The sequence below is a fragment of the Musca autumnalis genome, unplaced genomic scaffold, assembly GCF_047663935.1.
Source record: "Musca autumnalis isolate F117 unplaced genomic scaffold, ASM4766393v1 scaffold_3, whole genome shotgun sequence".
Taxonomy (NCBI): domain Eukaryota; kingdom Metazoa; phylum Arthropoda; class Insecta; order Diptera; family Muscidae; genus Musca; species Musca autumnalis.
In genome coordinates, this window is record NW_027411866.1 from 132,108,721 (window position 1) to 132,121,807 (window position 13,087).

General features: G+C 37.5%; 1 protein-coding gene across 1 annotated transcript in view; it reads left to right on the forward strand.

Annotated features, from left to right (window-relative positions):
* The first annotated feature begins 2,538 nt into the window (after positions 1-2,538).
* The window catches only part of Karl (lipocalin/cytosolic fatty acid-binding protein Karl), a 32,721-nt gene continuing 22,172 nt past the window's right edge, over positions 2,539-13,087 (forward strand). The window contains exon 1 of the mRNA XM_073979533.1: positions 2,539-2,869. Within this exon, the coding sequence (XP_073835634.1) occupies positions 2,732-2,869 (138 nt within the window). The 5' untranslated portion in view covers positions 2,539-2,731. The remainder of the gene's footprint in view (positions 2,870-13,087) is intronic.

Below are 13,087 nucleotides of genomic sequence, written 5' to 3' on the forward strand. Positions count from 1 at the left end.
GTTGAGTGGAATATGCTGTGGTTATCTGTTGTGTTTGCAGCCTATCGATATCCAATATGCGCGTTGTGTCTGTTCGTGCTTAATTTGCAACGTTTAGACGGGTACGTACCTTTGCTGCAACAAGGTAGTGGTCCGAATCAATGTTTGCGCCTCGGAACGATCGTACATCCAACACGCTCGATGAATGTCTTCCATCTATCACAACATGATCAATTTGATTACTTGTTCTTTGATCTGGAGACAGCCAGGTGCCCTTATGAATATCGAGATGATTAAATCTGGTACTGCTAACTACCATGTTTTTTGCAGCTGCAAAGTCTATCAGCCTCATACCATTGTCAGATGTTTTACTGTGGAGACTGAAATTCCCGACTGTTGGGCCAAAGATATTCTCCTTTTCAATTTTGCCATTAAAATCGCCTAGAATAATTTTAATGTCATGGGCAGGGCAACGGTCATATGTTTCTTCTAAGCGCTCGTAAAATATATCTTTGGTCTGTTTGTCCTTTACTTCAGTGGGAGCATGAACGCAAATAAAGCTGATGTTGAAAAATTTAGCTTTTATTCGAATTGCAGCAAGTCTTTCATTCACTGGGGTGAAGCTGGATACCAGATGTCTTAGTCTCCGACTAACTACAAATCCGCAACTAAACTCATGCTTTATTTCCTGTATGGCAGTAATATTGGCCTTGTACTTTTCAAGTACGTCGGCCAATGCGAATACTGCACCTTCTCTATAAAGAGTGCGAACATTCCAAGTGCAGATTCGCAGATCATGGTCCTTAAAACGTTCGCGGGGTTCGTCAACTTTATAGGGGTTTGCTTTTCTTTTCGTTCGTTTTTTCATAGTAGGCTGTTTTACTAGGGGAGGGCTACTAACCCGACGCCCAAACCCAAGTTTTTAAAGTTCTTATGGGTGAACGCGCGGCACATTTTAGCTCACTACCTTTAACGGGTGTTAAAGGCAGTTCCAAAGGTGACACCACGGGGAGGTCAGCGTCCACTTGAGATGAAAGAGGGACCAAGATAAATCCTGAGCTTTGCCATGTTAAAACCAGTCAGGACCGTTCCTTGGTATCGAGCGAGGTCACCCTCGGGAATTCCGGGAGATCGGGTTGAGAACTGGATTTGTAAAGCGTTTCAACAGAAAATACTCTCACACTGAGAAACGTTTTCTCCCGATTGATCAGATTCTAACCCCTGTACGGTGGCAGTCTCCAGCCCACCTGCACCTCCAAGTAAAAATGGAAATTCAGTGGTTTCAGTCTGCTTAAGACCCATGTGGAAACTAGTGGTGTCAGCTGCTGGGATAGGCAACCTGACTACATCGACCCGAGGACAACGCCATGGCGGGAATCTATTTAGGTACTCCCCATCTCGATGTCGGCAAAGCAGAAAGGCCAGGCGCAGATTAACCAGCCACACAAGGTCTCAGCGACTTAGGTGGAAAGAAGACTGGGAAATTTTTAGGAACTTCGAACTTGCAGAGGAATGATCCACGGACCATTGCCCTTCTGGAAAATTGAAGCTGAAAGGAGAAGAGAGGATAGTGAGGCGAGAAGTCAAATTGCTGAAGCTAGTTACGGTCCATCAACCTCAAGTCTGGCTAATGGGAAATCCATGACCTCTTTGCAGCGGGGTAGGATCTTCTGAGGGTAAGATCTTCTGAGGATCCACAGCCTAATGTCAAGAGGATGGTTGTGTTTCATTAAGACAACCACCCGGCTTCATACGCGAAGCCGGACAGCAAAACGGTCCTGTTTACAGCGATATTATGTTTTCCGTGGACAAGCCCATGCTTTCTGGCATAGCGGTCCAAACGTTATACGATGGCCCACTAAAATGACTAGTGGGCGCGATATCTATAGAAAAGAACTTGAACTTTAACTTGGGTTACTAACCCGACGCCCAAACCCAAGTTTTTAACGTTCTTATGGGTGAACGCGCGGCACATTTTAGCTTAACGGGTGTTGAAGTCAGCTACCCCAGGTGACACCACGGGGAGATCAGTGTCCACTTGAGATGAGAGAGGGACCAAGATAAATCCTGGGCTTTGCCATGCCAAAGCCGATCAGAACCGTTCCTTGGTATCTTTCATCCCCTACGTCACCCATTTAAGTTTGTATGCACTTGTATAATTTTCTCTTAGTGTAACCACAAATCCATTGGAATCATTCATTGCTCTACTCATCTAAAACATTACATTTTTCTAATGTTGAAGAAAACTATTAAAAATCATATTTTAAGAAATAATAATAATTTTCTTAACAGAAGTAATAATGCTGAATGTGGTGTAAACTCATTCACTCCGGCACTCATACTCCATCATTCATACTGATATCAGACACATACAGCAACTCGAAGGCGTTACACACACACACATAACACAATATTTCCTATACTGCATAGCTTCTGTTGCGCCACATTTCAGATAAGTTTTATCCGTTTTTATTCCAACAACAACAACAACAATCACCAACAGAAACAGAACCATTGACGACAATTTAATCTGTTGAGAGTAGAAAACAACATTTTGTTAGTTTCCAAAACAGAACAGAACGCCACGCAACACAGCTGGACTCCATAATTTCGGAATAATATTGGAAAAAAACATAAGACGGAACGGAGAATCGGAAACGCGTTTATATTTTTAAATTGTGAATTATTTTGTTGTTGCTATTATTAATTCGAATTAACCTAAAGCCGGAAGTGTTATCAGCAAACGTTTGTTATGACCCGTTTGGAATATCGCATTGCCATATCGGCTCTGATTATTGCCATCTTTTGTGTTGATCTCTGTTATCCATGGATAAATTTTAATAATTATGCCTCGAGAAAACGTACAGATTTGAAGAAGCGTTGTCCCAATGTAAGTTGGTGTAAACGGCGAATAAGGATTTTTGAGTGAAAGTGAAAAGAACGGAAAATCGATCGATCTAAGAGATGTGGATTATAAAAATTTAAAGAAAAGTGTAAACTTAAAAATCAAATTTTAAATTTTAAGAAATGTGTAAAATTCACGTAACGTCGTAGAAAAAATATGTACTAAAAATAAAGCAGAGGCAAACCTTTTATGCCTGAGTTCTACGTCCAATAAAAAGTGCATATGGCCTTGAAAATAAGAACTTCCATAGTTTCGTTATCAAAGGAAGTGTTAAAATCAGAATTCCCCATTCGTTACAAATTATGTTATCAGCGTTTGTTCGAAATTAAATTTCTTTGTTCAATTTGAATAATGAAGATAAGAGAAATTTAAATTAATGAAGGAACAGAGCTGGTTTTCTTCTTCTTCTTTATTTGCACATCCGATGTTCGGATATATGCGATTATACAATATTTTTACAATTTTAAGTGATAAAGTGAATATTTTAGAACATTTCATATTAATTGAAGATCTCTATTTCTCGCAGCATTTAGAAGGCTTCTTTCGTCTTGGAGTCCGGTCCAGGTTTGGATATTTTTCAGCCAGGAGAGTTCTTTTCTGCCCCTGGCTCGTCTTCCTTCAATCACTCCTTTGATAATGTTTTGCAGTATTTTGTATTTGTTATTTCTCATGATGTGTCCCAGATATGACACTTTTCGGCTTTTGATAGTTCTTATTAGCTCCCTATTCGCATTCATTTTCCTAAGAACTTCGTTATTATTCATTCGGTCTGTCCACCGTATTTTTAGAACTTTTCGGTATATCCATATCTCAAAGGATTCGAGTCTTTTCATGTCGCTTGTTTTTAGCGTCCAAGTTTCTGCGCCATATAAAAGAACAGACCACACGTAACATTTTATAAATCTGCGTTTTGTTTGGATACCAATGTCGTGACTCGTTAGTACTTTGTAGTATTTATAGAAGGCGTCTCTAGCCATCTCTATACGGCACTTTATTTCATTGGATATATTCCATTTGTCGTTTATATTGATTCCCAGATATTTAAAGGTATTGACTTTTTCAATTTCGGAGTTGTTAATCTTTAAATTGAAATTGCTAGGTAAGTTATTTCGACTTATTACCATGTATTTAGTCTTCCTAGTGTTGATTTTAAGTCCATACGTTTCACTTACATGTGTAAGTTTGTCGATTAATTTCTGAAGTCCAGATATGCTACCAGCTAATAGTGTTGTATCGTCTGCATATCGTATGTTATTAATAAGTGTTCCGTATATGCTTATGCCAATTTTCTCCGATTCGATGGCTTCCATAAATATCATCTGGGAATATATATTAAATAGTAGCGGAGAGAGTATGCAACCTTGTCGGACGCCCTTTGAAATTGAAAATTCCTCAGTCAATTCACCATCAATGTCAACATATGCCGTTTGATTCCAGTATAGGTTTTTTATACATCGTATTTCTTTATCATCTATTCCAATCGTTGTGAGGATGTGCATTAGCTTATCATGAAGGACGGTATCAAAGGCTTTTTCATAGTCAATGAAACACATATATACATCTTTATGTACATCTCGGCACTTCTGTATTAATATTTGAATGCTTAGTAGAGCTTCCCTAGTTCCCATTCCTTCCTTAAAACCGAACTGAGTGGCTCCCATTGACAGTTCACACTTAGAGTATATACGTCTATGTATTACGCGCAGGAATATTTTTAATGCATGACTCATAATGCTTATAAGCCTAAATTCTTCGCATCTTTTGGCGTTGTTCTTTTTTGGTATAGTAATGAACCTTGATTTAAGCCAGTCTAACGGGTATTTTCCGGTATCATATACGTGATTAAAGAGTTTTACGAGTAGGTTTATATTATCTCCATCTATCAATTTTAGTACCTCAGAGGGAATTTCGTCAGGGCCTGATGCTTTATTCTCCTTAAGAGCGTTGAGTGCGTATTCTACCTCGTTCTTAGTTATCTGTGTCCCAGTCAGATTGATTTGTATTTCTTCATATGGGGTTCTTCCTTCATCATTAAATAATCTCATTACATAATTTTTCCATACCCTTTTCTTGTCTGATATCTCAAAAATGGCTTTATTATTTTCGTGGTTTTAAACAAAGCAAATAAAATATTGAAGCCCCCAAAAAATGGAATAAATCCTTAATCCTTGAGGGCAATTTTGGTTTCGAGATGCGAAAGAAACCTCATCACAAATGAGGCGCTCAGCACCAAAACGGCCTAGCCCACATGTTAAAAATAAATTAAACTGACTATAAAGATTTAACCGGAACCTTTTGAAATCAATACTAAACAAGTAAAAAGTTGTTAAGTTCGGCCGTGACCACTGAAAACTTCAAATTTCTATAGGCGAAGAGAAAATGAACACACAACCGATAATTTGAAAAACTGAATTTGAATTGACTTTATTTTATTTTCACAAAACTTTTATTATTAAACCAAAGCCTACTGAATTATTTTATATTTATATTGTATGTTTGTAGTAAAGTATGTTTGGCAAAAGTATGTACTAGAGTTGTATAGTTCATGAACGAACTAGTTCAATTGAACGATTCAATGAATAGAGCGTATGAACTAGATCAGTCGATATAGTTTATTATAGTTCAATAGTTCACTGAACTATAATCAGTCAGCGACCGTACGATCAACGAACGAACGATTCACAATCTAGTTCAACATGTCGTTCACATATGCATAAAGTTACGCCGTCGTCTGTGTTAAGTGGTGCCTTCGTAATGTGATGAGTTTGTTTACGTTTTGGATCAAGGTACAATGAATAGCTGTTCGAAAGTGAAGATTTCTTCAAAAATACAACAAATTCCACATATTCCCATATTGAATGTGCCTGGTTTTGGATAGAAAAAAAATAAATAAAAATAAACACACACGCACAAAGCTTTTTCGCATTGACAGTTTCTACACACACACAACATAAGATTTTTGCCAGCCAACTAAATGAAGGACGTGTATTCTTAAATTAATACCAACTTAATCTTTTTTTATGAATCATGGCAGAATACCAGGTAGTGGTATCACACCAGCTGATCGAATATGAAAAGTCAAATCCCTTTATAAAAAAATGATTTTTGTTGTAATTTCCCCAACAACATAAAGAAAGTTTTGACACAAAAAATATTCAAAATTTTACGATGCCACTACCTGGGTAATTGTGCCATGTTATGAATGGAATAAAACACGTAAATTTAAAACTTTTGTTCTGGGTACCTATTCTCTAACTTTTTAACAACTTTACTCATTGTTTATTTTACAACAATTCCATTTGTTTGTTTTGTAGTTGTTACAAAAACAAAAGAAATTTAACAACTTTTCAATCGATAAAAGTTACAGAATAGGCCTACTGGGGGCCTATTCTGTAACTTTTTAACAACCTTACTCATTGTTTATTTTACAACTATTTCATTTGTTTGTTTTGTAGTTGTTACAAAAACAAAAGGAATTTTAACAACTTTTCAATCGATAAAAGTTACAGAATAGGCCTACTGGTGTATTTAAATTATATTATTCTATTGTTTGTTCCTATTTGGTGTATGTAAGCGTTTGATTGAACGATTATGATCCGAATGATTGAACTGGATAGTGAACTATGAACTAGATTACTGAACTAGTTCAGTTAAAAGAGCTGAACTATTGAACTAGATCTTTCAAATGAACTAGATTGTACAACTCTAGTATGTACATACACTCCACGTCAGTAGAATAGAACACCTACATTTCTGTTAATGTTAGCTTACTTATCCCGAAGCGAATGAATCTACGTTTTTAATCTTGTAGGGATTTAAAGCCTATGATGTTAAGTATCAAATACAGAAAAAAATATGTTTTTAGCTTTTCGCGAAATGATTTTCTGATCATTTTTCCGATAGTACTATGAAAAATAGGCATTTATTTTCGGTCATCAGGATAGAACAGTCATTTTATTTTTGTGAATTGTGGAGATATTAACGCCGAATTTTCTTTCAGTCGATAAAGCGGGGCTTTCTTATTATTTTTCACCAATAAAACCATATAAATAATTCCGCAGACGCTGAAATAACAACGTAAACGGGTTTAAATTGACAGATAATTGAAACCTCTCGGAATATCAATAAGAGTCGCTCAGTTATGTCATATTTCTTCACAATAAGATAGAATATGACACAGATAACCTCGATGGATACATTCGAGTGCTACGGATGCTGATAACATGAAACATTTTCAAAATAAGTATGAAAAACGTCAAAATTTCTTATAAAAACCTTGATGTTTTGTTGACAAAATGATTTTTCCGCGAACAAGCCTGCCGTTTAAAGGTTTGGAAATATGCTCCACATTTAGATAAAGATAATCTTATATGAAAACAACCGCTATTTAAAAAAATTAAAATCCGGTATGGAGAGCATAACCTGGTCCGTTATTATTGGAACATAACACTATTGAGAACAGTCGCGGACGCCGAAATAGGAACACATATAAAATGCAAAGCCCAAAGGGTGTGTTCAATTTAAAAAATATAGTCCGGTCAAAATAGACATTGAAATAGCAAAAATTCCCACAAAGCTGAATTTTGGTAGAGAGCTAGGGTTTGCCATTAGAAGCAACGTCCTAAAAGTCCCCATCGATCCCATGCGTGCAAAAAAAATTATTCGGGGTCAAAGGTCAAAATTTAAGGGTTTTTAGGTTTTCGGATTTATTTTTTGCAAACGGTTGATCTAATCAAAAAGTGACTAAAGAAAATATTGCAGACAGAAAAATTATCTACAAGTTTGACCCTTACAATTTTTTTCTTAGAAGGAACCATTCTTGAGATATTGCTGTTCTAAAAAACACATGATTTTTATGCACTTATAAGGGAAATATGCACATATTCAGACGAACCGGCGAAAACAAGCGAAGTAATCGGGTCTGTCCCCTAAAAATATATATATTTTCTTGAAGAGCGAAATTATAGCTATCTTTTAAAAAAAATTCCAACAAAATCGGAGTCTGTTTAGTAGAGTTATTCAATGTTAGAGTCATTTTATGCAAAAATAGCCCATTTAAACCACATGTATAATCACAAGCCCAACGGGAACGACCCCAATGAAAACTCTCCGATTTTTTTCATGTTTTGTCCGAAGGTGGCGTTTGTTGCGCTGATTACGGAAATGTATAATTTTCAACGGTTGCGGATCCGCTTCGCCGGTTATTAGACCCGAAAGGCCAAATTTAAAAACCGGGTTAGACCCGGTTCTACTGAACCGATTACTGCAAAGTGGATATCGTTTGAAAGCTTACGGAAGTATCTAACACATAGTGTCGTTATTTTAATCGGTTCGCCTCATAATGTACTTACGCGGCTAATTTTTTATTTGACCTTTAGATCAAGATATGGTAAGTCTTTTTTAAGAATCGTAAAGACCAATCTTGTAGACAATTATTGAATCTACAACTTTTACTTTAGCGAGCTTTTGCTAAGTATTACCTTTTTGAGAAAAATTAAAAAAACTGAATAATGCCTCCAAAAATGTCCTTTGACCCCGAATAACTTTTTTTGCACACATGGGATCGATGGGGACTTTTAGGACGTTGCTTCTAATGGCCAACCCTAGCTCTCCACCAAAATTCAGCTTTGTGGGAATTTTTGCTATTTCCCCCTTATACGCATGTCTATTTTGACCGGACTAATAAGCTAAAATTTCCCTCAGTGTATTAAAATAGCGGATGTTTTCATATCAGATTATGTGGAGCACATGTCCAAACCTTTAAACGGCAGACTTGTTCGCGGAAAAATCATTTTATTGAATAAAAAATCAAGGTTTTTATAAGAAATTTTGACGTTTTTCATACTTATTTTCCATCTTTTCAGCATTCGAAGCACTTGAAAAAATGATCATAAAATTATTTCGCGAAAAGCTAGAAACATAATTCTTTCTGTGATTGATACGGAACATCATAGGCTTTAAATCCCTTCAAGATTAAAATCGTAGATTCATTCATTTTGGGATAAATACGCTAACATTAACAAAAATTTAGGTGTTCTATTCTACTGACGTGGAGTGTATATAAAAGTGTATATTCTTGACTAAAGTATAGAGATTCTAGAGATTCTGTGGACAACAGGATCTGCGAAGTACTCTAAATGGTCCATCGTAGAGAGGTTGCAAAGATTTTCTAACTGCATCGTGACGAACAAAAACATGACTGCAGTTGTCGAGATGTTTTGAAAGAAAATACAGAGCGATTGGTTTTGTGATTTGCAGGAACGGTTTTCAATGCTTGCATTTTCGCCTTGAGGGATATAACGAAATCTTCAGTTGGTTGTCGATGCCACCGTTCTATCATTCCATTTACACAGGGATGATATGAGGTAGTTCTGATGCGAGTCATTCCAAGGATACGAGCCAATTCAGTTAAATGTTGTGACTCAAATTGTCGTCCTTGGTCGGTTGATATTTTTGCTGGAACGCCAAAACGTGAAATCCAGCCGCGATAAAAAGCTTCAGCAGCTGTAGATGCTCGCATGTCTTCCATCGGTATCGCTTCGGGCCACCGTGTAAATCGATCAATGCATGTTAGAAGATAAGTATAACCTTTGCTTGGTGGTAGAGGACCGACAATATCAATATTTACATGACGAAAACTTTGATCAGTAACAGGATACGAACCAATTTCATTATGTGTGTGCCTATGGATCTTGGAACGTTGACACGACAGACATTGTTGAGTCCACATTTTAATATCTTTCTTCATGTTTGGCCATACGAAGCGCTTTTGTATTAGTTTCGTCGAAGCTGTTACTCCACCATGTGACAAATTGTGCAATCAGTGAAACAGACATTTTCGCATATTTGATGGAATGAAAGGTCGAGCAATTTCCGTTGAAATATCACAGTAAACAGGCTGAGTTTCGGGTGATATCTGGACCAATTTCAGAGTCATTGATGACGATTCGGTATTATTTAATCGTGACTGTAAATCAGTCATTATAATCAATCGATGTTGGCATTGAGATTGTGGAAATGCGTGAAAGTGCGTCTGCGACAACGTTTTCCGCTCCGCTGATATGACGTATGTCGGTGGAAAATTGACACAAATAATCGAGTTGACGAAACTGTCGAAGTGTAGCCTTATCCGGATTTTGTTTGAACGCAAACTGTACAATTGCGGGGTTGGCCTGGAGTGGACTGTAAATCGTCTTAAGCTTTTTGCGGTGGCAACTCCTCAATTGTATTTAAGCGGATGATTGTTTTAATAAAAAATGCACTTATGTCTTCAAATTTCGATATAGAGCAGCAGGGTTTTATTAGACTGTTTTCGATTCGGCTTCTATGCGACAAGTAAAACATTTTGTTTTTTTTTTCAGACATTTTGGTTTGGACAAAATACAAAAAAAGAAACAAATGGAATTAGATTGAAGACTTGTTAAATGAGTGAAAGCTCATTGGTGTATAGTTACCATATTAACAGTTCTAATACAATTCTGTTAATGTGGATTATAAATTCAAATGATAATGCATTATTCGTTAAATTCAAATACTTAATAACTAGTTGTTGAACAGAGTTCAACACAAACGTTAAAGGTTTGTGATCCGTGAAGATTATAAATTTGCTCCCTTCGAGCATGTGGCGGTAGTATTTGACAACTGAATAGGCAGCAAGCAGTTCGCGATCGTACGTGCTGTATTTTTTCTGCGTATCTGATAGTTTCTTCGAATAAAAACTTAGAGGCATCCAGACATTAGTTGTCTGCTTCTGCAGAACTCCACCAATGGCCATATCAGAAGCGTCGACCATCGGCAAGTCTTCACAATAAGTGATAAAATAGTAGCATTGGATATATCGGATTTACATTTTTCAAAACTGGTTTTGACCTCTTCTGTCCAGAAAATGGGAGTTTTGTCGTTTTTCTTGTTACCCTTTTGGCAAGCTATTAGTGGAAGTTGGTTGGCCGCAGCTCCAGGAATGAATCTACGTTAAAAGTTTACCATAGCAACAAATAGACGAAGTTCCTTCACGTTTTTAGGTTGGGGATAGTTGGCTATTGCTTCAACTTTTTCCGGTAATGGGCGTATACCTTCTAGTTCGACAAGATGGCCAAGAAATGAGACTGATTGTTGACCAAACTTGCACCTTGACAGATTTATTACCACCCGTATTCTTCCAGTCGAGTGAATAATTTTTTGAGGTGGAGTAAATGCTGTTCTTCGTTTTCGAATGCAACCAAAATGTCATGGAGGTATGGAAAGCAAAACTCCAGGTCACGTAACACTTGCGTGAATTTTTGAAATGTTTGTCCCGCATTACATAACCCAAATGTAATGTAATCGAACTCGAAGAGTCCAAAGGGAGTGATGATAGCGGTCTTTTGGACATCTCCCGGGGCAATTGGAATTTGATTATAGGGACGTACCACATCAATTGTTGAGAAAATGTTCTTTCCTCGAAGGCCGTGCGCAAAATCGTGAATATGTGGCAGAGGGTATTTGTCCGGGACTGTCTGTGCGTTCAAAAGACGGTAGTCGCCACAGGGTCGCCATTCGCCATTCTGTTATGGGGCCATGTGTAGCGGACTTGCCCAAGAGCTGTTTGAAGGGTGGCAAATTCCTTGGTCCATCATATACTGGAATTCTTGCTTTGCAATCGCTAGTTTATCAGGAGGAAGTCGACGAGGATTTGCCGAAACTGGGGCGCCTTTTGTCTCGATGAAATGATATACGCCATGCGGAACCTTTTTCACTTTTCTCGATATGTACGTTATGTCTGGAAATTGGGATAGTAAATCATGATACTTGCAATTATTTACCATAGTTTTAATTTCCACATATCCTGGAATTGATTTCACTTCTCCTTTAATATTGAGCCCAGTTTCAGGATCAATGAGCTTGCATTGTTTCATATCCACGAGTAAACCATGTGTCAAAAAATCGGCTCTGATAATAGGATAAGACACATCAGCATACACAAATTTCCATTGAAATGATCTTCGGAAACCAAGATATTACCGTTGTTCCGTAGGTTTTTATTGATGTACCATTTGCAGCAAAAAGAGAATATTCGTTGGGACGACTGTTGCCTTTCTTTTGATCCACGGGTACAACTGAAATGTCAGCACCTGTGTCGATAAGGAAATGCTTTCCTAGAAATTTATCATAAATGAATAGGCGATTCGTTTTGCTAGACCGATCACTGCTCGCCTCTAGTGACCGGCTTATTGGTTTCCCGGTTTCTGGTTGCTTTCGAACGTGCATGGTTGTCGGCACTTATTTGCTCTCTGACCGAAACGGCGATGATAATAACATATACCAGTAGTGTGATTCTCTAACGCAGTTTTTGATTTACCGACAAAAATCGGTAACATTAAAAAGCAAAATTATGAATGAAATGTTCAAATAAAAGTTGACAACACTGTTGCTATCGGTAGAACTTTGCGACTACTTTCTATTGGTCGCTAACTTACCGAATAATATCGTTAATTACCGAAATTATGAGCATTTTAATTTTACCGATTTTTTGTCGGTGACTCCAAAATGTGTTAGAGAATCGCACTACTGATGTGTTTGAGTTGGTACGTCTGTTGCTTCGGGACCTACTTCTAGAAGTTTTCCTTGAATGAGTTTCGTGCAACTGCTGGACCGCCGCAGTGAGTGTTTCAATCTTTTAAGACATCACTGAGAGATCGAATGATGTGTTTCCGACTGCAACACTTGAAATGCCGGAGGGCGTTGATACGTCTGCAATTTTGTCAGCCATCTTTGCAACTGCTCAAGAGATTCCGACGATGTAGACAAGATTGCTTGTGTATGTGCCGGTAGTCGTTGCATCCACATTGTACGCAGAAAATCGTCGTTGACACCACCATTAGCAAGATTTTTCATTTCCCGGAGCTGGATACTCGGCTTCTTATCGCCAATTTCCAAATTATTGAGAAGTTGCTTTATGCGTTTTTCCTCAGACACGGAAAAATGTTCAATCAAACGTTTTTTCAATTGTGTATATACATCTTCAGGCGGATTCAAAACGATGTCACTTACATGAGTCAGCAATTCTGTATCCAATTCAGCCATTATTACGTAATACTTTTTCTGCTCGAAATCAATTCCATTCAAAGCAAATGCGCTTCCACCTGGACAAACCAAAGAGACGGATTTTCTCTCCAAAATCGTGGAATTTTAATGGCATGTTGCATCGAATTAACAGATGGGATT